General features: G+C 33.7%; 1 protein-coding gene across 8 annotated transcripts in view; it reads left to right on the plus strand.

Moving 5' to 3' along the window:
- LRRIQ1 (leucine rich repeats and IQ motif containing 1) overlaps positions 1-24,109 on the plus strand; it is a 103,650-nt gene that overhangs the window by 33,728 nt on the left and 45,813 nt on the right. For 5 of the 8 annotated variants that reach the window (XR_008437357.1, XR_008437358.1, XM_053978868.1 and 2 more), the window contains exons 17-21: positions 365-503; positions 2,940-3,059; positions 19,206-19,330; positions 19,928-20,023; positions 20,362-20,447. Coding sequence is in view for 4 of the 8 variants with exons in the window: in XM_053978868.1 (XP_053834843.1) it covers positions 365-503; positions 2,940-3,059; positions 19,206-19,330; positions 19,928-20,023; positions 20,362-20,447 (566 nt within the window). In the remaining 4 variants the exon portion in view is untranslated. Of the gene's footprint in view, positions 1-364; positions 504-2,939; positions 3,060-16,176; positions 16,278-18,122; positions 18,191-19,205; positions 19,331-19,927; positions 20,024-20,361; positions 20,448-24,109 lie in introns of those variants that run through there. The other 3 variants (XR_008437359.1, XR_008437360.1, XM_053978870.1) reach the window with 3 other exon arrangements.

The raw sequence follows: 24,109 nt of genomic DNA on the forward strand, positions 1-24,109 counted from the left end.
TTTTTTGTTTTTTGGTATGGTCAGTGGAAATAAGTAGACCCTTCCAGTAGTTTATTCAATCATTGTTACACCACCTCTGCTCCTAATCCTTCCTTTGAGGACTCTTCCTCTACTGTGATTATTCATGGAGTAGAGCCCTGTGGAGATTAGTCCTTAGATAATTGGATTCAGAAGTTATGCGATGTGAATATCCTCCAGTGAACATCTATATCACATCTTGATTGTAATTTCTTGTTTAGTAGCATAACTTTTCATTTGTCTCAAAGCACAGCGCTATGTTTTATGGTTGAAGTTTGGCAGATATGATAATCCAGTTGTATTGGTGAGGCTGTGTGAGTCATAACTCTATTTACTTCTCCATGAGACTACATATGGAAGCACCCTTGATCCAGTCCTTTTGGCAGCAGCACCATGCTCAGAGGAAAAATGACTGCAATAAAACAGAGAATCATCAGTTTGTAGAAGCTTTGAGACAGAAACATGAAGCTGCCACAGTAATCCAGGTTGGTTTATGGTATTTTCTTATTTTGTAAGTTTAATGACAACAAAAAAAATCTTTCTATTTTATGTATTTGTTGTCTTCTATCTATTTTTGCTTATTATCTTATTAAGTTTCATAATTAAACATTTTTGTTTTATTTATTCAGCATAACCTTGGTGTTTCTAAAACAGATACTTCTTTACAAAAAGCTTTATAGAAACGTATTTTCCCCTTATAGAAAAATATTTCCCCTTTTTTCACTAAGTGTTTCCCTGAATTATTTTTACTTCATATAATTGTAATATTATATTTAAGAGATACTGTGCCTATGTCCATACTGGGGCCTGTGTCTACTATGAAACTGATGGATACTGTGTGACTCATGTTGTGTCTGTTATCTATGTGACTAAATAATCTTCCTGTCTCTTCTATCCTACCTAGCCATTTCTTTCCTTCTCTTCCCACCTCCAAAACCCAAGATTGCTTTATCTGTATTGTCCCTGGGAACAGACCATGGCCTAGGCTGTTCTGTGGTAGATACTGAGCTAATAAGAGTTAAACAGAATGGGTTACTATGGACAAGAGTTGAAGTCCACACTTTGACTCTGTTTAGTTTGGTAACCAGTATTTGCTTGCCCAGTTGACAAAGTTCATGAGGTTATTTCATACATTTTGAAGCAAGTCAACTCTGTCGATTCCATATTTCAAGGTTAGTTGGAAACATTCCATAGAATAAGTTTTATATGCAAATTTCAAAAGTGACAAAGTGATTTAGAATCAAAAATTTGTTATTGGAGTATAATGTGTAGCTAGCATATTAACAATTGTTTTCCATAAACTTACTTGATCTATTTTTGAACTTACTTATGTATTTGACCTCTACTATATATTAAAGTAGTGCATTTAGCAAATCTTTATAGTGATTAGTATGTGCTTTCTTTCATTTGTTTCAAACATGCTAATTCCCAAAGAGAGTATGAAAATAAAAGTGATCTATTATTTACCTTCTGTGCATATTACAGAGTCTTAGATCTCTCATACATCCATCCTTACATCCACCTTTTATAAATAAAATTTTAGTCTGTTTAGTCTCTTTTCACATTCCTCTGTAATTCTCTTTATCTTTTTGTTCCTCTCTGAACCTTTGCCACGCTCTGTTACATTCTTTTTTAAAGAAGCAACAAGAACTGAATTCCATAGACAGATATACAATGAATTTGTACAGTAAGAAAGTTTTTACTTTGTTTCTTAAAAACTACTACATGTAATTTTTCTCTTTGATCTTGACTGAACACTGACCTGGTGCTTTCATAGGTCTCTGTTATCAGCTGCCTCACAATTTAGCTTTCTGCATATATCATTAGGATTGCTTTTCTCCTTTGAATCTGTAAGAGACAATTGCCTTTGTTGAATGAAGTATATTTGTCATTTGATCATTCAGTAATATCAGGATATTTTATCTGGATGCTTATAAAGGCCTGTAGAAAAATAACAACAATGAAATCATAAGGAAGCAGGTCTAAAACTTTTAGTAATTTTATAATAATCAGGAAATATGTGTGTAAAATAGTAGCATTTTCAATAATTTATGAGGTTAGACAAACTTTTTCTAAAAATTAATAATCTACATGTTAAGCCAGAATATGAGATTTACCCTTCCTATTTTAGTGCCTTCATTGCAGAGCCATTAAAGGGATGCAACACCACTTCTTTTATGAGAGTGGGAATATTTTGCATGGTGTTTTAAACACTTGGGGCATCTTGAATTCTAATGGTGTCAAATACTGATTTGGGGAGAAGTTGCCATCTTGTATGGAGTTTTCTTAATTCCATCTATCTCATTGTGATCTCTGTAATGTTTTTGCTGGACATGATTCTATGCTTGGCATGTGTTCCTAACACCCTTCCTAGTTTTCTAGCACTTTAATTCCTAATGTGCTCCTTTTTCTTAGAGATGATTATGCTTACTGGTAATATTTTTTAAGTAAAGATCTTAGACAGTTAAGGGAGAGTAACTGACCTCGGTCAATTACATGAAATGTCTCCAAGAATTGCTACTTGTAAACCATAGGACATTTTGTACATCTGTATTTTTATTCTCAGTAATTTGAAAGTTGGCACTCAGGTTTTTCTTGTGTAGGCTTTCCTTTCAGTTTTTAATAGTCCCTGAAGGAATTGTCATATAATTAATTAGTTGACCCAGGTTTGTAGTTGAGGGAGTTGCAGGATTCCTTTCTGCTTGCTTGTGGAGAGCCTCTTGAGTACTCTAAGCTTTAGACATATGCTGGCATTTAATTTGTCTTGTAGTTTTAAATGTCACATAAAGTTCAAAAAACAGATCATTGAGCTATTAAACAATGGACCAAGATGTTTTATCTTCCTAATGGGATAATATAGAGAATCTGGATTTGGGTTTGATCTATGGCTATGTATAACATGCTTTAAATTTTTTGTTTAGGCATTTTGGAAGGGTTTTCTTTTACGAAAGAAACTGGCCAATGCTCTTGCACATGTTAAAAGTGATGAAGTGGAAGATGAATATGAAGAAATTAATGTGGATGCTTTCACATTTTCTGAAGTAAGCACACTAATTAGCATAAAGTCTTCATTATTCTTCTTAAGCAATCAAGTAGGTGTTGAAAATAAAAAAAAAAATGGAAAGTACTACCAAGGCTAGAATTAACACATTGGATGTCCAGAAATAAAGAAGCATTTCTTATTTATAGCTGATTTAAATGTATTTGTCTTGGATTAACTGCTTCCTGCTCTTTGAGATGCTCTGGTACTTACTCTGCTTTAATGTCACGCCCACTGTAGAATGCCTTATATTTTTACAGCTGAAGGGCAATCAAATGAGAATAAAGAAACAGTTCCTTTTGTTCCAAAATGTTTATCTTTTTAGTACTTTAGTAACAAATTATAATTTCAGTAATATTTTAATGTGTATTTGTTTTATTTTCATGATAGAATGAGATCAATTTAGAAAATAACTGCAACACTGAATGTCAGCTATATTCCAGTAAAAAGAACATATCCCCAAAGCAAAAGGTGCAAAAGGTGAAGCAGGCTTATTATCTTATATGTAGTGTGCTAGAAAGATCAGAGGTTTAAATACAGTAGTAAATTATGAAGAGAAGTATGGTTACATCAGAAACAAAAAAAAAAAAAAAAACCAAACCCCACACAGCAGTTCTGTTATGCCAAATAAGCAGAAATTATTACTAGTTATTTTTACAAGTTATATAGAGTTAGAAATACTCTGTCAGTTTCAGAAGGATTGAAATTGGATGAGAAGCTTCCATTCTAAGAAATAAAAGTGGGCTCCAGAGGAATTTGAGGAAATAACATAACATTCAAAACTGAATTTAGCTATACTTAGGTAAAAAATAAAAAATGTCTGTAGGATCAATATTGCCATTCAGTAAACAAGAAAAAGAATCTTTAAAGAAATATTTTCTTTATAGCCTCAAAAGACAATCTATATGAGAAGTTCTAGACACAGTATGCATATTATTCAGTAAGGCAGCTGTTGATGAGTCACCTATGTACTTGTCTGGAGAACTGCTTTCTTTTATTGTTCACATTCATTGGCTGCCTTTTTTTTTTTTTTTTTTTTTTAATGGTTTCAGGTAAAGCAAAGAAAACTAACATCAATGTGGCCTATTGAGACCTAAGAGGATATAACTAAGATTTTTTTCATGAACCCTTGTCTCTGAATGTGCTTATTCAGGTGCTGTGTCTTTGCAAGAGCCATTTATCAGTATTCCACTGTAAGGCTGCAGAGGAGGTTGATGCAATAGCCCTGCTACTGGCAGGACTATTTATAATCAGATGTTTGTATGGATCACGGAGTTATGAAGCCAAGTATGCTGTTGTTTGGTGCAGTGCAGTTTACAGTTGATCAGTCTTTGGTCATTTAATACCAGGCTTCTTTTACCAACTCCTCCCCATAGAAAATAGCTGGGCTTTCTATGAAATTATCGCCAATGAGTTGATGACTTAGGGTAATTTTATCTTTTCTCCTTTTTTGCAACTATTTTAAGGTACGTTTTCAGAATTACTGCTTTATTTAAGAGCATGCAAAAAGTTTGAGGCAGAAGTTCCAAGAATCATTTGGTAGATGGGAAACGTGTATGTGTAAACATAGAGATCTGGCTTAAATTTTAGGATTTTTTTATTTTAATTTGAAATACATATACAAAACAGTTTCATTAGTTGATGTTCTCTGATCCCTGGCTTCTTTCTAAAATAATAAAAAGCAGAACGTTGAAGGTTTTATTTCTTCACACAGGAAGGAAGTAGCTGTTCGTATATTAGGGAAGGAAAATATCCTGTTTTGAATTACTCAGCCAGTAGGCCAGAGTTTTACACACAGTAATTCAGTTGAGCCATTCTTGTTTCTCTCTGGCCCAAATAACCCTGTCATGTTTGGTTTTGGAGTTTTTTAATTGCTTAACTGAAAACTACACAGACAATTCCATCTTTCTGTCAACAAGACAATTGCATTTGAGCAGGTGTTCCTGAGGCCAGGAAGAAAAGGAAGGGATGGAGAAGGCAGGAGAAAGAAGCCCAGCTGATTTCAGAGAGATTTGTACTGTATCATCCTCTGCTGTTGCCACACATTTATTCCTTTTTCTCTGAATTATTATTGAGTTTATCAGTAATGAAATAAAACATGGATTTAGGGAGAAATTCTCAGGAAGGTTTGCATTGAGATGATGACAGGTGAATCACAAGCCTACATTTTAATTTGCACAGCAGACTCAAAGGCTGAACAGTGGACTGTTGTCAAATAAGTTACTCAAGCCCTTAGCTTCTTGTGAGGAAAAATATAACAACATCTGTTTTCTACAGAGCAGTGTATATGATTAATTTACAGTGTATATGTCTGTGAAGGATATTTTTTTTCAATGAGTGAATATTTCAATGTTCAACATTGATGACTGTAACTAGAATTATACCCTGCAATATTTATCATATTTTTTCTTTTTTTTTTTCCAAATGTATATGTTGTGCTGTGCTGAAAAGTTGATTTTGAGAAATGTGTAGCATAACTATCCTAGGCATATAGTATAGGCATCTGCTCTATCTAGCCCAGACTAGTTACTCAGTACTAGGTTGTCTGTTTCCATGTGTCTGTAGCTGTTTCATTCTCTGCAGTTGGGTAATATCAAATCATGTGGACTTCCTACTTTTGGAGAAACAAGCAGCAGAAACTTGGAACAGTCTATACTTCCTATTCCTTCCTTCCTTTCTGGTTTCAGTGTTTTATAGCAAAGTGCTGAAGCAGAGCCAAGTAATGACACATGGTATCAGTGGCTATCTGTTGTGTCTCAAACAAGTGTGTAGGGAGGAGTACATATTGCTGGGCTAAGAGATCCCATATGCTGGGGTTTGAAGGAAGAGAAAAATATTTGGATACCATTTTGTACTGCAGATTTCAGTGTTGTATAGGGTGAGTGAAATGAGAGAGAAGGACAGAAAAACCTTTCCTTGTTGGAAACTGATACAAATGTCTTAAATCTTGTCTGAATGCTTTTTGAATAATTCACTGTTTTCTGTTGTAGTGGTTTAGGTTTTTCTTATACTGTTATGTGGGTTTCATCAGTAATTATTATTTTATTCGGTGTTATCTAACATTCTACAAAATCACTACTGTGCAAGCACCTTTCTAAACCATTTGTAAATATCACAGTGCAATAAGTCATTAGGCATCAGTCTTCACAAAAAATGTTTAATATCTTCATTATAAACTCAGTGTACCCAGTGTTCCATGGAAGGTGAGGCTGTGAATCAGCATGGGGAAAACCCTAGTCTTTGACAAAGATCTTCATTTATGCCTATTGAGCAATAGGAGACATATCACATGATAAATGCATTGCATGTGATTGGGCTAGAAGTCCATAATGGGCTTTATCTTTCTAACAATAGCATGAATAATAGTAATTTCACCTGAGCCATTGCTGATAACCTTCCTGTATTCATATCAGCTCCCATACATTGCCAAAGAGGCCATTGATGGCAGTAGTGTTTTGTGTCTGTTGATTGCGCAATGTCAAACAGGCTATCCCAGATGACATGAAAGATCTGGCCAACAGATGTTTCACAAAGTATGAGCCTGGTATTTAGTGATGTCTTCACATCTTTCATGTGAACTTTGGAGAATTCCAGCCTACATGCTCCAGAAGGCTGATCTTAAGGCAACCTTTCATCAGCAGTCCATCCTTGTAGCAAACGATCTACAAGGCGGAGTTCACTTTACCTCTGGTGGATGAAATCTGACAGCACATTTGCTTGACACAGCTCTTACTTATGTACCATCTAAATTTCAGTATTGTTGTTTTCTTGATGTAAATATGATGTGAGCCAAATGCAAAATGTCTAAACTTGCCAAGGTGTCAGAAAGCTGAATAAATTAAATATGATGAGTTTTTAGATGATTCTTTACCCTGAGCAATGACCACTGCTTTTTATTTTTATTAAATTACTGTTTTCCTACACTGAATAAGCATATGGACACATCTTATTCTCATCAAGAGAAATATCAATATTGATGATTACATGTCTCACCAAGTAAGTACTCTATTTTAAAAACTACATTTTAAATTTAATTTAAATCACTTTAGTCATACTTTTTTAAAAAGAAAGTTGCTTCATAAGTTGCAACCAAGTAATAAAGAAATCCATTACTGCTTTGTTCATCAAAGGAGATAACATTCTTGCCATGATAGTGTTTTTCTTTTTCTGAGCATGATTATGTAGATTTTCTAATTTCCAGCCTTTTTGACAGCTTTGAAATGATTGTCCAGGAGTTTCCTTCTCTTTTTCTTTTTTTTTTTTTTTTTTTTTTTTTTTTTTTTTTTTTTTTTTTGGAAAACCTACACTCAGGCACATAGCCATTCCTAATGTTTTGCTTGCCTTCCGCAGCAGGTAGGTAGCAGTTTTATTTTTCTTTCTTCTCATTTTTTTTTCTGAGGAGTGGGAAGAACAAGAACTAGCTCATGTGTGTTAACTCTTAATAAGTAAAATGTGATTAGAAAAAAATTTCCTCATGTCTCCCATCTTTAATTTTCTTATCACATGTCCAAACTAGACCAATATGACGTGTTTTGTTTGCTTTTCTGATAATCCTTCATAATGTGGTTTATCTCAGACTGTGAACTTACAACTGTGAGTTTGTGACAGTGATTGCTGTTTTCTGGCTAGTGCCAGGAAATAAGTGTTACCCATGGATTAGAAGGTCTCTGTAACACTTGTATCTTGACACTCTTATATATGTCTAGCTCCTGTAATTGCTTATGGATGTCAAATCAGCATCCAGCTTTTCTGTATTATATGCTGCAAAGAATATGATCCTTTTTTCATCAAATTTCACGTAAAGTTACAGTGTTGTAGGAAAACAGAAAAGCATCTGTTGAAAACTTCACTAGATCCATATCCTTCTTTTAAAAAGGAGGAAAAAACTCTCTCCTAAGCAATATATTGGAGGATCAATCTTTTTTTCATGAGCATTTATCAATAATCTCTTGATATGTTCCTGTTGCTTCAGGTGCTGTGTTAGTGGGTTGCATGCCATTCATTGTCTGGTCATCTAAAACTTCTGCCTTTTTCAGGAGTGCTGCTTATCTCATTTTTTCATTGTCTGGGCTTAGAAGTAGGTTGTTGCAGTCAGTACCTGGAAAAATAACCACAACCACAGCTACTAAAGGCTGTTGCTAGCACTCCAGCTTCATAGTTTATGCTGGATGTGCTCCGGTTGCTTTCTGGCCTTACACTGTGAGATCTCCGTTCTTCCTACCACCTGAAATGCTGTTAATTTTTAAACAAAACCTATCTTGATCACTTGTCTCTATCCAGTTCTTGGTTAAATAGCCAGATTCAAACAAATACTTCCCAAAGGAAACCCTACTAGTGATGCATGGACCTACAGATATAATTTGGAACCTACATGTAGCAAATGGTGTAGTATTTTTCTAAATTACATTTAGCTTCTCTGACATACCAAAGGATAGCAATAATTATAATTCCTAGTCTTATATCTCTAAAGGCAAAGTCAAGCATCAAAATTTAATAAGCAAGGCAAGCAATGGAAAAATGTAAGTGAAAAAAAAAAGCTTTAGTTCTTTGAAGCTTCTACTCACTACTGTAGCCTCAAAGGAAAATTGTTCTAAACCATAAGCATCGTTATAAGTGGAATCAATAACACAGTCTTAAGTTCTTCTCAATGAGTCCATCTCCATCTGGAGTCTCTTGAAAGCTGAGCTAAGGATCTCTAATAATTGATTATATCTTCCCTAAAGTCTTTAATTTTTCTGTAATGTTGAAACTGATGTTTTAGTATAGATATAGGTTGTGTTTAAAATATGTTATAAATGTTATAAAATATGTCTAATATTTAGCACGTTCACATACATTGATTTCCATTAAAAACAATTTTAGTAGTCCCTATTTACAAATTTCAGGAGCTAATCTATTTGATTTGTCTGTGTTCTGTGAGAAGAAGCCATTGATCCAGTGAATATTGTTATTGAGTTAAATAGCAGTTCTTATGTGGGGGACCAAAGAGGAATGTGAGGTGTCAGCTTTTGTGATCCTTTGCACTTGAATCTCTGCATGTTTCATTGCCTGGAGCTTGAAATCCTTTGGGTTTAGAAGAAAGCAGATGTTATCCAATTGCAGCACAGCTTAACTCCCCTGAACATATGCAAGTCCAAGAGAACAGATAGGATGCATCCAAGGGGGTTGAACAAGCTGCCTGGTATCATTTTGAGGTTACTCTCTATCATCTGTGAAAGATCACAGCAACTGGGGAGGTTACTGTTTACTGGAACAGGGCAGACATCGCACCCACTTTCAGAAAACTGATGAGAAAGATCCAGGGAACTAGAAGCCATCAACATTATCTCACTTTCTGGGAATGCTTGGAGTAAATACATTCAGAAGCCATTTCTAACCCCATGAAAGAAAGTGATTGTGATCCCAATCTAGCATGGGATCACCTTCATTGTTTTCTGTCACAAGGTGACTGGCATTACGAGTAAGGGGAGTGCAGTGCATATTGCATACCTTCATTTTAGCAAGGCTGTTGACTGTCTCCCAGAGTCTTATTCCCAAAATTTATTGAGATATGGGCTGGAAAAGTAAACAATAAGATCATTGGAAAATTGACTTCACTCCCAGGCTCAAATAGTTGCATTTTGTGGTGCAAAATTACACAGTCATAGTTACTGGTGGAGAGTGATTAATGGAGCCCATCATGGATGGTAGAGGGACCAAAACAGTAAAAAATTTAATCAGCTACCTGTCTAATGGAACAGAATGCAACCTCAAGTGTGCAGATGACACTGTATTGAGGGCTGCCTCCAGGTTGGCATGCTGGAGGATCAGGGTGTTCTTTAGATCAGCCTGCCCAGGCTAGATAGACAGGCTAACCAGAGCCTCATAATATTCAACAAGAGCAAGTGCAAAGTCCAATATATGGGCAATACTGTTGGCTAGGGTCTGACTTTCTAGAAAGCAGTCTCACAGAAAAGGATGTGTAGTCATAATAGACTTTTCATGCAGTGGTTTAGTTTCTGACAGTGTAAAACAAAGAATGGTAAAAAACCCCGAACACCTCTTATGCTAAAATACAGTCTTAATTTAGCTAAAAACTATTTAAGTTTATGTTTAGTTTGTCCTAGAATAGAGTGTGCTAAGGAATCCTAAATGCTAAATACTGTCCTACTATCACTCTAGTATTTTTTTTGCATGAAAAATACTTTTTTTTTTTTTAATATAGATATAAGAGTAGCTATTGATTCCATAAACCAGGAAAGCATCCAAAAGCATCTTCTTCTTTCCAAAGATTATCATTACATGTCCCAAAAGATTTAAGGTTTTGGGAATACAAGCATGAATGAACAAATTTCAACTTGCAGCTTCACTTATGGATAATTTATTTCAAATAGAAGAAGCACAGAAGGGTGCTAGAGGCATATAAGGAGGACAGTATAAGTGAAGCTGAGAGATGATTTAGATGTACCTCCTTAGAATTAAGGATTTTGTAGTGTAATTAGAGGTTGGTTAACATAAATTCAAAAAAAATCTTTGTTTATAACTTAGCCCTTCTTTGCTCTTTAGCTTCCAAAACATTTTTTTCTTCTTCCTGAAATAGGGACTTTTAAACCAAAAGGAAAAGTTGTCTTGAAATTGAATCTAATCTTTCATGTGAACTGAACTATGAAACATGTTAAAGGTTAAATGACTATAAACTTATGACTAGTCTATTTTTTATTACCCTGTGCTTCTGCATGACTTCCCTTCTTTAGACAAAACTGCAAGCTGAAGCACAGCTTTCTTTTTTATTGTGTTTTAGTATTCATTATCTAAGCTGGATAAAACATTTTGGGTTATGTTCCTTCAAAATTCTTTGAATGCACAGTATTCAAAGGCTAGGGTTGAGGGGTTCCTTGTCTGTTTTTGTTTTTTAAGTTTTTAGCTCATTGCCCGTTGAAAGTTTTGTTTCTTTGTTTTCATAGAAGTAGAAAAACTTCGGAAAAGGTTTATAGAGACATAGCAAAAATTTGTGTCATGTGCCAGAGTCAGAAAGGGAAAGTCCTGAAGATTCTTGTCATTTTGGGGAAAAACTATATCTGGGGTCTTAGACCCATTTTGAGGGGTGGCTTGAAGGTTCCAGGAGCTTGATGTTTACTGAGATGGGTGGGGGTTTATATCTCAAAAGATTTTTCAAGCATACATTTCTGATGCTTACTTGAATCATGTCTAACCTCTGAAGTTGAGGTTACCATTTACTCATCTGTATTTTTTATTCCTGTATTCAAAGAAAGGACACAGAGCTTCCTTTGAATGCTGTCAGGCATAAGAGAAAAATGCATTTTTAGAAAAGGTTAGGTGACGTAGGTCGTGAATGACTGACATGAACTACAATAAGATTCAGACTTTTGGAGATTTATGTATGTAGACATTCAACCTTTTATTTGAATGAAAACTTCTGTGGTCCTTGAAATTTTCATTGTTCATTTACTTTTCCACAATAAATTCTTCTCATTTTATTTGCATTTGTGTAAACATGTTGGTACCTGTATTAAATATATATATATATATATATATATATATATATATATATGCATTAGAATTTTAGACAACAGCTAGTTTTCCAAGCTTATTAAAACATTAGGAAAAATTACATTTGGGGAAGACATCCTACAATAAAATTTTCTTTAATGTTTTTGTTAACAGAATGTGATTTTTCCAATAATCATCAATATATCCTTCTTAGAAATGGACAACTCTCCTTGTCTTCTCATTTTCCTACAAGAATGTACTCTAATAATTAACCAGTTTTTGTAAGTCTATAAAATCTCTTGAGGTCAATTAATCATTGCAATGTTTCTCTGGAATTCATGTGATGCTCACTACTTTTTTTGGCTTGAAACTTTGTTTGGTTTTAGCAGTCATAAGAATGCAGCCAGATTTCTAATGTATATATATTGTCTAATATAAAGACGGGGTTGAAAAAGAAGCATTGCCAAAGGTTAAAATAACCTTTATTAGGGTGCTAACCTATTTATCTTCAGCACATAAAATATGTGAAAAATACTGGAAGACAAACTCAGAGAAAAGGACTATTTTTCCTGCTGCTTGAAGTTCAGATATATATTTTCTGTAAAATGTGTATCCTCTAAGCTATCTAATTTAAAAGATTTTATAATTTTTTTATAATATTGTTTAATGCATTCACATATAGATTTTAAATGGTAGAAGTTAGACTGAATTTTTGCAGTCCTGTAAGTGGAATAATATTGCAGCTAATAGAAGATTCAGTTGAGAGTGTTTGTATCTGACATTTTCTTAGCTTTAGAAGTTATTTATAAAGTCTGAACCTGATCTGATGTTCAACTTCCTAGCATTGAACTAAGCTTTACACATGAACTTGAGTTTCACAGAAAAACTAGTCCATAGAGTAATCTGATTCCTCAAAGCACTGGATGAAAGAAAAGGCTAAATACACAAATATATTCAGATCTTTAATTTCAAAGGAAGTTTTCAATCACAGTCTATCAACAATATACAAAAGAACATAGAAGAGTGATCTGGTTCTACTGTTTCAGCTGTAAGACCTAAAAATTCACGATTTCTTAAGAAATTTTTTAAAACTTATTTAGGATTTAAGGGAAGATTTTCCCAGCAAAAACTCAGGCCTTGGCAGAAATAAGTTTAGTTTAAAAATAAATTAAATATGTTTTCCTGGACTAGCATGATATTTAAATGAAATATCCTACAAAGTGAAATATGTTTGCCAGGAACCAAGAGAGAAAGTTACAGCTTTCTGCCAGATGAAAGACAGTTCAGTGGGCTGGCTGTGAGTATCTAGAGGGTTAACTTTCAGCATAAGATCCTTCAGCCTCACCACACCCCCTCCCACTCTAAGCAAGTATTTAACCTACAGGATGTTTACCATCAGGAAAAGTAGTTCTTCATGTGGAATGTATTGCCCCAAAAGAATTTTTGTAAGCTTATTTAAAATAGTCATGATAGAATGATGTTGAAAGTTTTGCCTTTCATTTGTCTTTGCTTTTACCTTTTTTATTGTCTTTCAGTGAACTAGATTTTAACTGCACTATTCAAATATACTCATTAAAAACTAGAGATTAGGGACATCACCAGCCTGGAGAACTTTATAAAAATTTGTATTCTATAGAGAAGACTTAATGGAAAGATTCCTTCTGATTCATTTATTTGTTTACTCTAATTACACTGTATTCTTATTGAAAAGAAATCTGAATGTGGAGAGGGAAGATACTTTCAATATCTGGTTGAAAAAGGGTCATTCCTCCTAAAGATGAGGCTAATGGCCTACCTCGCAGAAGGGACCAGAAGTACAGAAAAACATATTGGCTAAAACCATGCAGATGAACTGGAAAGAAGAGTGATTCTTTTTTCAAAGCAGAGGATTCTGCACACTATTTCTATGAAATTCTGATGTGGAAATACTGTTTCTGGTAGAAGATTCTTTTTCTTTTTCCCTTGCCATTCTTCCTGTTAGGTTATAATGATCATGAGCCAGTCATTACTCTTACTTCACGGTATGTTTTGGATGTTACCTTTCTTCTGCTTGTCTATATTGTTGGGTAATTTACTTGTTTTAGGTATTTTACTTGTTGTTAGGTATTTTACTTGAAAATACCTTATAATTAAATGCACTACATAAATATCAATTTTTTTTTTTTCTGACTAAACCATTGCTGTCCTGAAAACAGTGAATGAGTCAATGAGGACGTGAAAGAAAAAAGGAAAGAGGTATAAAGAGTTAGTTTCCCCTGATATTCAAAGATAGTTTCACTGTTTTCTTAGGTGGTGATTCTGAGGTCCACCACACTTGGAAACCTGGGGTAGCTTCAGCTCCCGTGGTGTCCAGCATGAAGTCCTTTTGAAGTTAATCTACGCTGCTTCAGGAGTTACATCCTGTGAGTCAGATACATGATTTGCCTTCTTTCTAGGCTGACATAGAGATGGCATGGCAAACATGCTGACCGGATAGTTACATTTGTCATTAGAAATTAGGTAGCTGTTTTAGGGTGAGGAATATTTCCCTAGATTTTAGCAGAAAGTCCTTAAACTACCAGTTTCCAAGGTCTAAAAGAATGTACTTAATGAAGGATTGTCCTCATCATGTCCAGCTTTTTTCATTCTTTCCGTAAGCAACTGCTGCTGAACTCATCTGGAAGCAGAGTACTGATGTAGATGGATATTTGCTCTGACTAGAACAGAGTTGTTAGATGTCAAATGCTGGCCTTTCTTTTCAGCCTGTACTGTTAATGCCTTTTTGCATCCTCTGCTTCAAACCATAGTACAATTTCAGGAATTGGTTTGGTTTCTATTATACTCTTGTGATCCTCCTTGATCTCAGAGAGATGAAAGGCAATATGTGATGGCATTATTCACAGTTTGGACGGTTGCTTGTAGAAGCGCTTCAAAGCCTGAGTGTAAGTTTGACACTGTCCTGAGAACTATTTTTTGTTTGTGGTGTAAATATGACTCAGAACAGCCCTATTTACATGTATAGTCATGATATATTATAAAAGATTATTTAGCTCCAGAATGTAATCCAGAGCATATTAAAAATGCCTTGGATTAGATTTTGTAAATAACGTCTGCACTAAAACTTGACTTTTGGGCAGCTCATTTAGACCCAGCTAAAATTAGCAGTACCATTATCACTCACTTTGATCGTTGTAGGATTGAATTCTGTTTCTGAGACTACAGAAGTTCAATGCTTGATGTAAATAGTCACTGCATTTTGCAAAGGAAGCAATTGAGTAAATACTGGAAAAATGGAGGAGGAACAAAATGAAGAAGGCTATATATAATATGCCATGAAAAAAAAAATCCCTGAACCTCCAGAGTTTGTTAATGAGCTGCAAAATCAAAGGAGGAACCCTGTAGTAGTAGTGTCTCAAAGGATAAAACATGCATTGTGAATCAGGATAAAAAGTTCTTGATCCTAATGGATAAGTGGAAATAGCTAATAATATTAAAGTTTCATTATTAAAATTCAGAAAGAAAACCCTAACACCAATGGATGCACACCTCCTTCTTCCTGAAGAGTGGTATCATGGATAATTGTATTGTGTTTAAAAATTTAAAAATTTGTTTCAAATGGGTTATCAAAAAAAATAGGTGCAACAAAAATTAGAAAGGTCTATGTATGTTTTGTATGTTTGTGAAACTTGAAACTTAAAGTAATTAATACAGACTTTTTGAAACAAATACTGGGAATAAAGTATGGACGATACAAAAGCATAAAAGATATCTTCAGATGAACTAATATGTGTTAAATAAACTGTGTGTGATTTACACATATGAGTAAAGCTACAGTATTTAGGAAATTACTTTATTTGGCTTTAGAAATAAATACAAGCATAGCACACCTATAGCTGTTTGTATAGACCATAGAGTCAAAAACTGTCATTTTATTTGCTTTGTAATTCATCTCAGATTGTTGTTCTTTAATCTTAGTGAACAATGTCAGTACAAACAGATCTAGTTTTAAGCCTTAGGTGTTGGTAAATCTGTCATAAACTTTTCATTAGGACTATTTATAGGGAAGGTGTGGGCAGAAGTTTCTTCAGCTTAGTCCTGTGAGAATGTCCAGGCAAAAGATAGTGGAAGGGAGTGTTTGAAAATCACTGTTGTTGTGGTATATTTTTATGATATGCTGTACATTCATAGGAGTAAAAGATGTACTTAAATGGTAAATAAGCTGTCTTCTTTTGTTTGTGCATATTTGTATCTTTGATTAATACTTTTGTCTTTTTACTGATATTTCTTTTGAACACATAGGACACTGAATTACATGTTATAGACTACAAAAAAAGTAAAACTACTACTAGTACTAAGTTAATAAATGGCAAACACTGGGCTAGGAAAATATTAGTGAGAAAAGTTTAAGCATAAATATTAAGAGTTTAATTGGGTAATGGTACAACTATAAAACAAAAGGATTCAATCAATGTACTGCTAAGTGATTCTTGTTCCAAAAAATTTGCTGCATCTTTGGAATGTTATTTCTCAAGGGGATTTTTGTTTTGGTTTAGTTTTTTGTTTGTTAGTTTGGGGGGGTTGTTTGTTTTGGGGTGTTTTTTGGGGTGTTTTTTGCTTGTTTTTTTTTCTTTTACAAACTATTTCATCAGAGAGGTAAAAATTCAACTAGCCAGCATGGAGGCTTGGCCTGAAATTTGACATTAGAGCTTGGATAATATTCACTGCTACTGGAAGACCTTTAAGTACTCAGGTAAATAATGGACACATCACTGTACACATGGATTAAGTTGATTGACATTTAAATTGTACAAGAAGTGGAAATCTACTTCTCTCCCACCTGTTGATTCTTTTGCAAACAGAGGAATAAGAATAATTTCCAAAGTTTGCTATTTTCATATACCTGTATATACCAGCGCTGTTGACTGGACTGTGTGCCCAGTCTTGAAAAATAGGTGAAAAATTCTCATCTGAGGAATTAAAAACATGATTTGCATAGTGCGATTGAGAAGTAAATTTAAAGAGCACAAGGAGGAATAATATCTATTTTCACTGGAAGTTTTCCATCAGACGTTGTACCTTTTTCATAGCTTTTCTTTTGGACCATTCTGCCCGTAGCACTCAGGCAATTGTAAAACATGAATTGTTGTAGCTTTGTCTCTGCTGAGATATGAACTTGTCAGTCTTCTATGTTCAAATAGTATCAGTGTCACATATTTAGTTGATTACTTTTGGGATTTGATTTACTACAGTCTGCTCTCTGGAATGGATTTTTTTTTTTTTTTAATGAAAATTGTGTGAATCAACCACTCAGTGGTTATCAGCATAAGAGTAATCACATCACTGAAGAGAGATAAATTAGTGGGTTGTAGATAACTGCAAAAGTTAAGGAATGTGATACATTTTGTTTGTTGCATGCCTCTGCAGTTTATGTACATAGATTTCTTAACACATACAACTACCCAAGAGAGGAGGTATGTTAAAATGGATAATGTTATATATTTATCATTAATTGAAATATTGAGGAGGGGAAGAGTGGTTATCTGTTAATAACGAGGGCATCGAATTTTTCCAGATTTATTAAATAAAGGAATTATGCCCAAAACATACTGTAATCAAATAACAGGAAATTCCAGAAGCAGGGAATCAATCAGATGTAGGAATTCATCCATTTTAAGACATGAAAATAAAATCAAACATTATTTTTCAAAGCTTGATCAGAATGGAAACAGAAAGAGTGATCTTAGACCCACCAAATCCTGTGACCAGTACCTGAACTAACTTTTCAAAATACCTGGAATATGAGATCTTCCAAAGACCTTGGAAGATCTTGTTCACCAATCCAAAGCTGTACAAAGTCCTGTTTCCACAAACTACAAATAAGGTGTCCAAACTTAGGACCATTTCTCAGGGTCAGAAATTAGTACAATCTGAAATATTTTATGAATGGAAGATAGTTCAGTTGTATAAGTAGACATTTTCAAAAGAATGAACCCCAGACTCTTTGCTGTTGAAGTAAGAAGAACCTGAACGGCTGAGCCCTGTAAGTCAAGCCAAAATCTTCAGTGGTATTTACTTACTGTGTGGGAGTGATTTAGTTCTTTCACCTATCAGAATACATTGAAAAGACATGGTAAAGAGCCTCAAGGACTTATAAGAAAAGCAAGTCGTATACAGGTTGGGTTTGAAACAAAGTCTAGAGTTTGTTTTTATGAAAGAAAACTGAATTCTACCTTAAAGTGCTAAGGACTCCAATTAGCAACTAATTCTGTCACCCTTCTTCATTCCAACTATTATTTTAGTTTCCAATGTAATCCATGTAATCAGAAATAAAACTGCATAATTGAATCATATAGCATTATATAGAGTTTACTTTTTTAACCCCAAATTTCAATGAAAATTACTCACTAATTCAGTTCAACAAAAACAACTTTGACAGAATCAGGCACCTACACCTGGACATAAAATACTCAGTAAGTCAAAAACATCACACAAAGCTCTTCATATTCCTTATGCCTTTAAGTATCTTACGTCTGTATTTTTTTAAAGTTCCGCAGTCATTTATAATAACTTGTGTTTACTAACAATGTTGGCATAGAATTACAGGAATCTGAGAAAGAGGAGTTGCGTCTTATGCAAAACCAAAACCCAAAAAGGACCTCCACAACCCACAAATACTGTTGATCTGATTTGTTTAAAATAAAACAGTACAGCACTGCATCTCCAAAGGTGATGAGTCTGATTGCTCTGCAGGTGGCAGTTCTGATATACAACTTGAAAAGATGTACAAAGCATGTAAGACAATTTAAAAGAGACTTTGCAAGAGTTATCAAAACTAAACTGATATTATCAGTGCACTACTTGACTTTGCTCATTCATGCAGTCTGCATTAGAGAAGGAATGGCTAACTCTAGATTCCACCCGTTTCCCTTCAAAAACACTCCTGCTCTCAAACCAGCTGCACTGGCCAAAGGTAACATGTCACAGAAACAACTTAGTCTTCAGTCTTTATTCATTCTTTAAGGATATGCTATTCTGAGGTGATTAATATGACAATTTAGTGACTTAAAAACACAATTACTTTTAGAAGTCTCAGACTTCCTCCTGATCTCCAGATGCAATTTTTCTTTTAGATTTTCTTTCATTTGCTTATTTTTTCTTTATTTTGGATTTATTTCAACACTTTACTTCACAGTAGCAGAAAAAAAGATGATGTGCTTCATCTGCACATTTGGCAATGGATTAAAAATTGCTAGTTGACAAACTACTTTAAAAATACTAAGATCTGCGTTATATGACAACAGCTGAATGTTTTCAGAACAGCTAAAGGTCATCGAACTGTAATGTCTGCTAGATAAACTTTGAAGTTTTGGCTTTTTGTTTTTGTAGGGTTTTGTATTCTTATTACAAGCATAGGATTACTAATGTTTTGTTTCCTACAATTAAGAGAAAAGAGTCTTATAAATGTACAATTTATTATATTTGGGAATGTTAAGTGTAACTAAAATCACCTTTTTGTCCTATTCAGTTAGTTGAAACTAAGGTCTGTAATGAGCATATCACCATTAAGAATCCTTTCAGTTATAGTGATAAACTCTGCAAACCCTGGTGCAGGTTTTCGTGCACATTTTAAACTCAAACTTATGGGGATAATCAGCTGCATTCCTTTTATTTCTCTTAGAAGTTTTCTAGGCCTTCAGATTCCATTGGACATTCAAATAGTTTGCCATTAGCACCACAAGAAGTTTGGCAGTGTGCTAACAGACCACATTCATACTCAGCAGAAAAAATCCATTTTCATAGCAGGTAAGTTAAATTATATTGTTTTAAACTGTATTTAGTTCATTTGGATTTGACAAAAATAAAAAGGAGGAGAAGAACCTATTTTCTGATGCTTTTGCTACTTTTGGTTAATGTGATATTACTGGAGTTAAAATGTCTTTCTAAAACCAAATATATTAAATTCAGTTGTTATTTTTCATTCACTACTGTAATTAGGAATATAAGAATATATATGTGTAGTTTTATTTATTTAGGTTTGACTATAAATCATAAAACTTCTATTTTTTTATATATGTTATGAAATAGATGTTGAAATAGAGATCTTTAAGACTAGATAAAGATTTAAAGGGATTTCTTTAACAGCTGCATTCTGTGAAAGGACTGAAATATGCTTCAAGTAATTGAAATGTAAACATTTCAAATTGATGGCAGACTTTTATTACTCTCCAAGATAAAACCTTCATGGAGTATTAAAATTGATTTTTTTTGGTATCATTTCCAAGCTTCAAAAGTGCCTTTAAAAGGCACAAACAAAGAGCAACAAAGGCTGCAAAATAATGTAAGCCCAGATCCTTTCTTATGTACTTACCTTTCAGTATTGCACTTATACTTTGCTTCCAGGTCAGGGAAGGAAACAATGTCACAGCTTTCTAACTGGCAAGAAAAAAAGGGGCTTTTATTTATGTCTGAAAAAGAAGAGAAAATATCAGAAGAATGGTACGTTAAGCTCTTTTATTTACACAGTGAATTCTAAAAAGAACTATAGTATAGTTGGCTGTTGCTTACTTTTTTGAAGTTACACTTTAGAAGAATTTCTGTTTTCTACCAAAGTAAAAATTATTGTAATTATTTTTGTAAGTGTCTGGGAAACTATCTTAATAAGTTACAATAATGTAATGTTAAGAATTGCAGCTATCTCTGTAACTCAGAAAGATTCATACTATGGATCAGTACTACACACCAGTATTGTTTTTGAAAAGTGTATCATACAATAATATGCAGCTGGTGTAACATAATACATGTGAAATATTTAGTGAGTCATTTTCTTCCCTTAGGGGTTTTAAGGATATTTCTACTGCACAGCTAATGCTGAAGAGGGCCCAAAAAATGAAACCTAAAAAATACAGTAATAAAAGTTTAGGTAAGTCAACAGTTAAAATAATGCTTATATTGATGTTATTTTTCCATTCTTGAAATAGTGTTTCTCTTTTAAAAACTTTGCTTGTACAACATTAAACATCAATACATTAATTTGAATAAAGGTGGAGTGTGAGTCAGTAAAAACAACTCAGTTTAAATCAACATATTTAGATTTTAAAAACCATTCTACTGGATTTTGAAGTTGAATATTTGACAGCTACGGTAAGCAGAAATTTTATTTCTTCCTGTTCATGTACCTCTTTTTCTAGATGTGGAATTTGTATTTCTGCATTTTTTGTTTCTTGTATTTCCTTCTTGAGAATATCTTAGGTTAAAAATTTTGACTTATGCAAGAACTATTTATGAAGACAACAGTGTGATATATTTGAAAGTACACCATTACATTTTAAAAATTATATATTTACTGTGGAAATAGATAAAGCTTATCCAATTTCTCATCCAATTGTGTGTTCTGGTTCTTCTCAGTTACTTCTAATGTCAATGAACCTTCCTTAGAAGTTGTTAATATGATATGCTAATAGAAAGGTTGCTGGAATATATTAATAAACATATTAGTCAAATACTGATAGTACAAGAAACATTTAAGCATTTAAGACCCTAGTTGACAATAGGACCTAATACTAAATGGTCTTTATAAAATGCACCCTTATTTACTTATATTTTATATCACAAGCTACACTCTTCTGCATAACTTTGCAAAACTCTTCTGTATTAAGTGTTGAAAATATTGAAAGATGTTTTGCTCTTTGAAGGGAGAAAACCCAGCCTACAGATGTATCTAGGCAAAGCTTTTTTCTGTAAATTTTTTTCTGTGTTAAATACCATAACTATGACTAAGACTAAATCTGATAAAAATTATCTATAGTTAAGAAAATAATAAAAGGGTTAGGCAACAAAACGACATGTAATCAGCAAATTATGCTTTGTGGAAATGAGAATATATGGATAAGAAGTTAAAGTTAATATTTTGAAATCTTCATAGCTTTCCATGGTGCCCTACCATGTTACTGCATATAAAAAAATAAAGTAATAAGTATTTGGTGTGCAGCTGAGTTTTTTAAAAATATATATTCCATTTTTTGGCCTCTATAATTTTTCAATTAATAAAACTTATTAGGTTATATCTTCTTTTCTCATTTGCTGTCTGTCTTATGTTAGTAATTAATCTATTCATAGATGTCTGATTGAGCATATCAAATTTGCTGTCCTGTTTTTGTTGTAGTTCTAATGGATTTCTTGGGTATGTTTATGTTCACTTTGTTCAGATTATTCAATATGATGTATGGGTGTTGAGCTTTTTAATGTAGTGCTTGGAATATTCTCAAAGTACATTGCTAGTTTTTAAAAAAATTGAAAAACCTTTTGCCCAATGTTTTTATAGTTTCAAATTTTCTCCTCTTGACACTACCTCATATAGATTTTTTTTTGTCTTTCTATTACATCAAGCACAAAAATAACCTGTGTATATAATTTGCCTGCATGGGTTTCTCTGTCAGTCATTGAAATCACAAGGGTTTTTTCAGATGAAGAGAAAGCATAGTTTACAGTACCAAAAACTGTGACTGAAAATATTTCACTCCATCCCTTTTGGGTGAAAAGGTTATCAAGCTGACTATTCTTTCTCATACAGCACACTGACAGTCAGTCCTTCCTTGGTCTGTAAGGAAATTATTAATGGAATTTGATAATGGAAATTATAAATCAAAACAAGTATTTTTATATTTAATTGATCTTAAAGCTCTGATCTTATACTAAAAAAAAAATGATCCTGATTGAATATTCTCCATGTGTAAAGAATCTCCACATATATAATTATGTTTTCCATCAGATACATCCTCTAAAAGAGGTGAGAGTAAATCAGGGTCTTTTTGAGGGTCTGGTAGAAGAGAAGGACTTTTCAGCATTTAAATTAGAGTGAATACACCTTATCCTGAGGCTAGCCAGCTCCAGATCAGGAAACTGTAACCAGACCCATTAGGCTGGCAGTATCTTTCCTAGTTCTCTGTGTGGTGCAGCTCATGCTAGGTTACTTTTAGCAATTTCAGTGTAACTGGGGAGAGACAGTTCACACTCTGAGGCGATTGCTTTGAGTTTAACGCTACTGAAGCAGGAATTACAAGAGAGATTTGATTCCTTCTAATACTCAAAAGCAGATTGAAATTCATCTGAATAAGTAGATGTCAACATTGTCTTTTAATGTTCCCATAGAAGTTACCATCCTGTTGCCTTCATCTCCACTGAAATGAGGTTCATTTATCTTGTACTTAGTGATGTGCATATGGAAAGTTGTATAATTTAATTTTAGCAATACTATTTCTGTTCTTTCTTTTGGATTTCCACGTCTTCAGTGTTATAATTGCAACTGTTTTCTTTTTAGCTTTCTAATTGAAAGTAGCTGAAGTATGCTAACTAAAAGAAAATAATTTTGTTTATGATAAGCATTCATACCCACTAGAACATAAGCAACCAGCAGCCACTTAGAAGTGGGGATTATGAGGTATAAAGAAGCAATTTTTGATGTTATAGCTACTTACACATCTGACATAGAAGTAAAACTTCAAGCTTTGAGAGAATGCAAAGCAACAACAACTCTAAAGATTCTAGAGATAAATATTCTAGAAATCTAAAGATTCTAGATACAAATAAATTATAAGCTCTTTACATTAAACCTGTAGCTTTTATGTTGAGATTGCAGTATAATCCTGAACATCTTTTATATGCTATTGATAATTTTGTGTAAAGATCTCATTACTTGCAGGTAATGATAAGGTATTGGTGGATCCTCTTGGAATAAACTAGCTGTCAGAGTATGTTTTCTGGTTCTATATGCTGTCAAAATCCTTTACCTTAGACCTGAGATTCACAAATGCAAAGTGTTAAACCAGCTTGCATTCTGAGAGTTATATAGTTGCTTTTTAATATTTTCAAGACATCTGGGTTGGAAACCTGGACTGGACAGCCCTGAACATCTTTGATCCTTAATATATTCAGGTGTGGAAATTTATTCCTTTTTATTTTCCAAATAAAGCATTTGTCTTCTACTAGTGCAACAGTGATGGTATCCATTTGATAATTATAGAAATCCACACCTGAGTAAGTCATCTGCATTGATTTATGGAAAGAAATTTCCTCTTAAAACATAATTCAAAAACAGGCTACTTGAGTCTCACTGTAAAAGCACTTAAGTTCTCCATTGCCTAGATGCAAGACTGAATTGCTGAAGTACCAAGTTAAACTCTAGATATGTAGGAGTAACTGAGAAGTATCTTACCTCATATGTCTGGCCACATATCTTCTCAGTAAAGAAAAAAGTATGGAAAATACTAGGAAGTGCACTGAATTTGTATTATATTGCAAGGGAGTGAGAGCTTAAAGTAGGATAGCCTTATGATAGGTAGGGAGTGATTCAGGCAAGGCTTATATTGCAGCAGACCAGGCCCACCATTAATGACCTTAAGGCCTGTATGCCCTAATCCACTGCTGTTATGTATGCTTGCTTATGTAGTTAAAGAAAGTTGTGGCCTGCATTTTACTGTTATGAATTATCAGTATTAGTTTTTATTAGTATTAGTCAATATCAGTAATAGTTTTTACTGTACATTAAGGTAATACAAAAAGTATGGGCAAGAAACCAGAAATTCA

Source organism: Vidua macroura, chromosome 5, assembly GCF_024509145.1.
Source record: "Vidua macroura isolate BioBank_ID:100142 chromosome 5, ASM2450914v1, whole genome shotgun sequence".
In the NCBI taxonomy this organism is placed as follows: domain Eukaryota; kingdom Metazoa; phylum Chordata; class Aves; order Passeriformes; family Viduidae; genus Vidua; species Vidua macroura.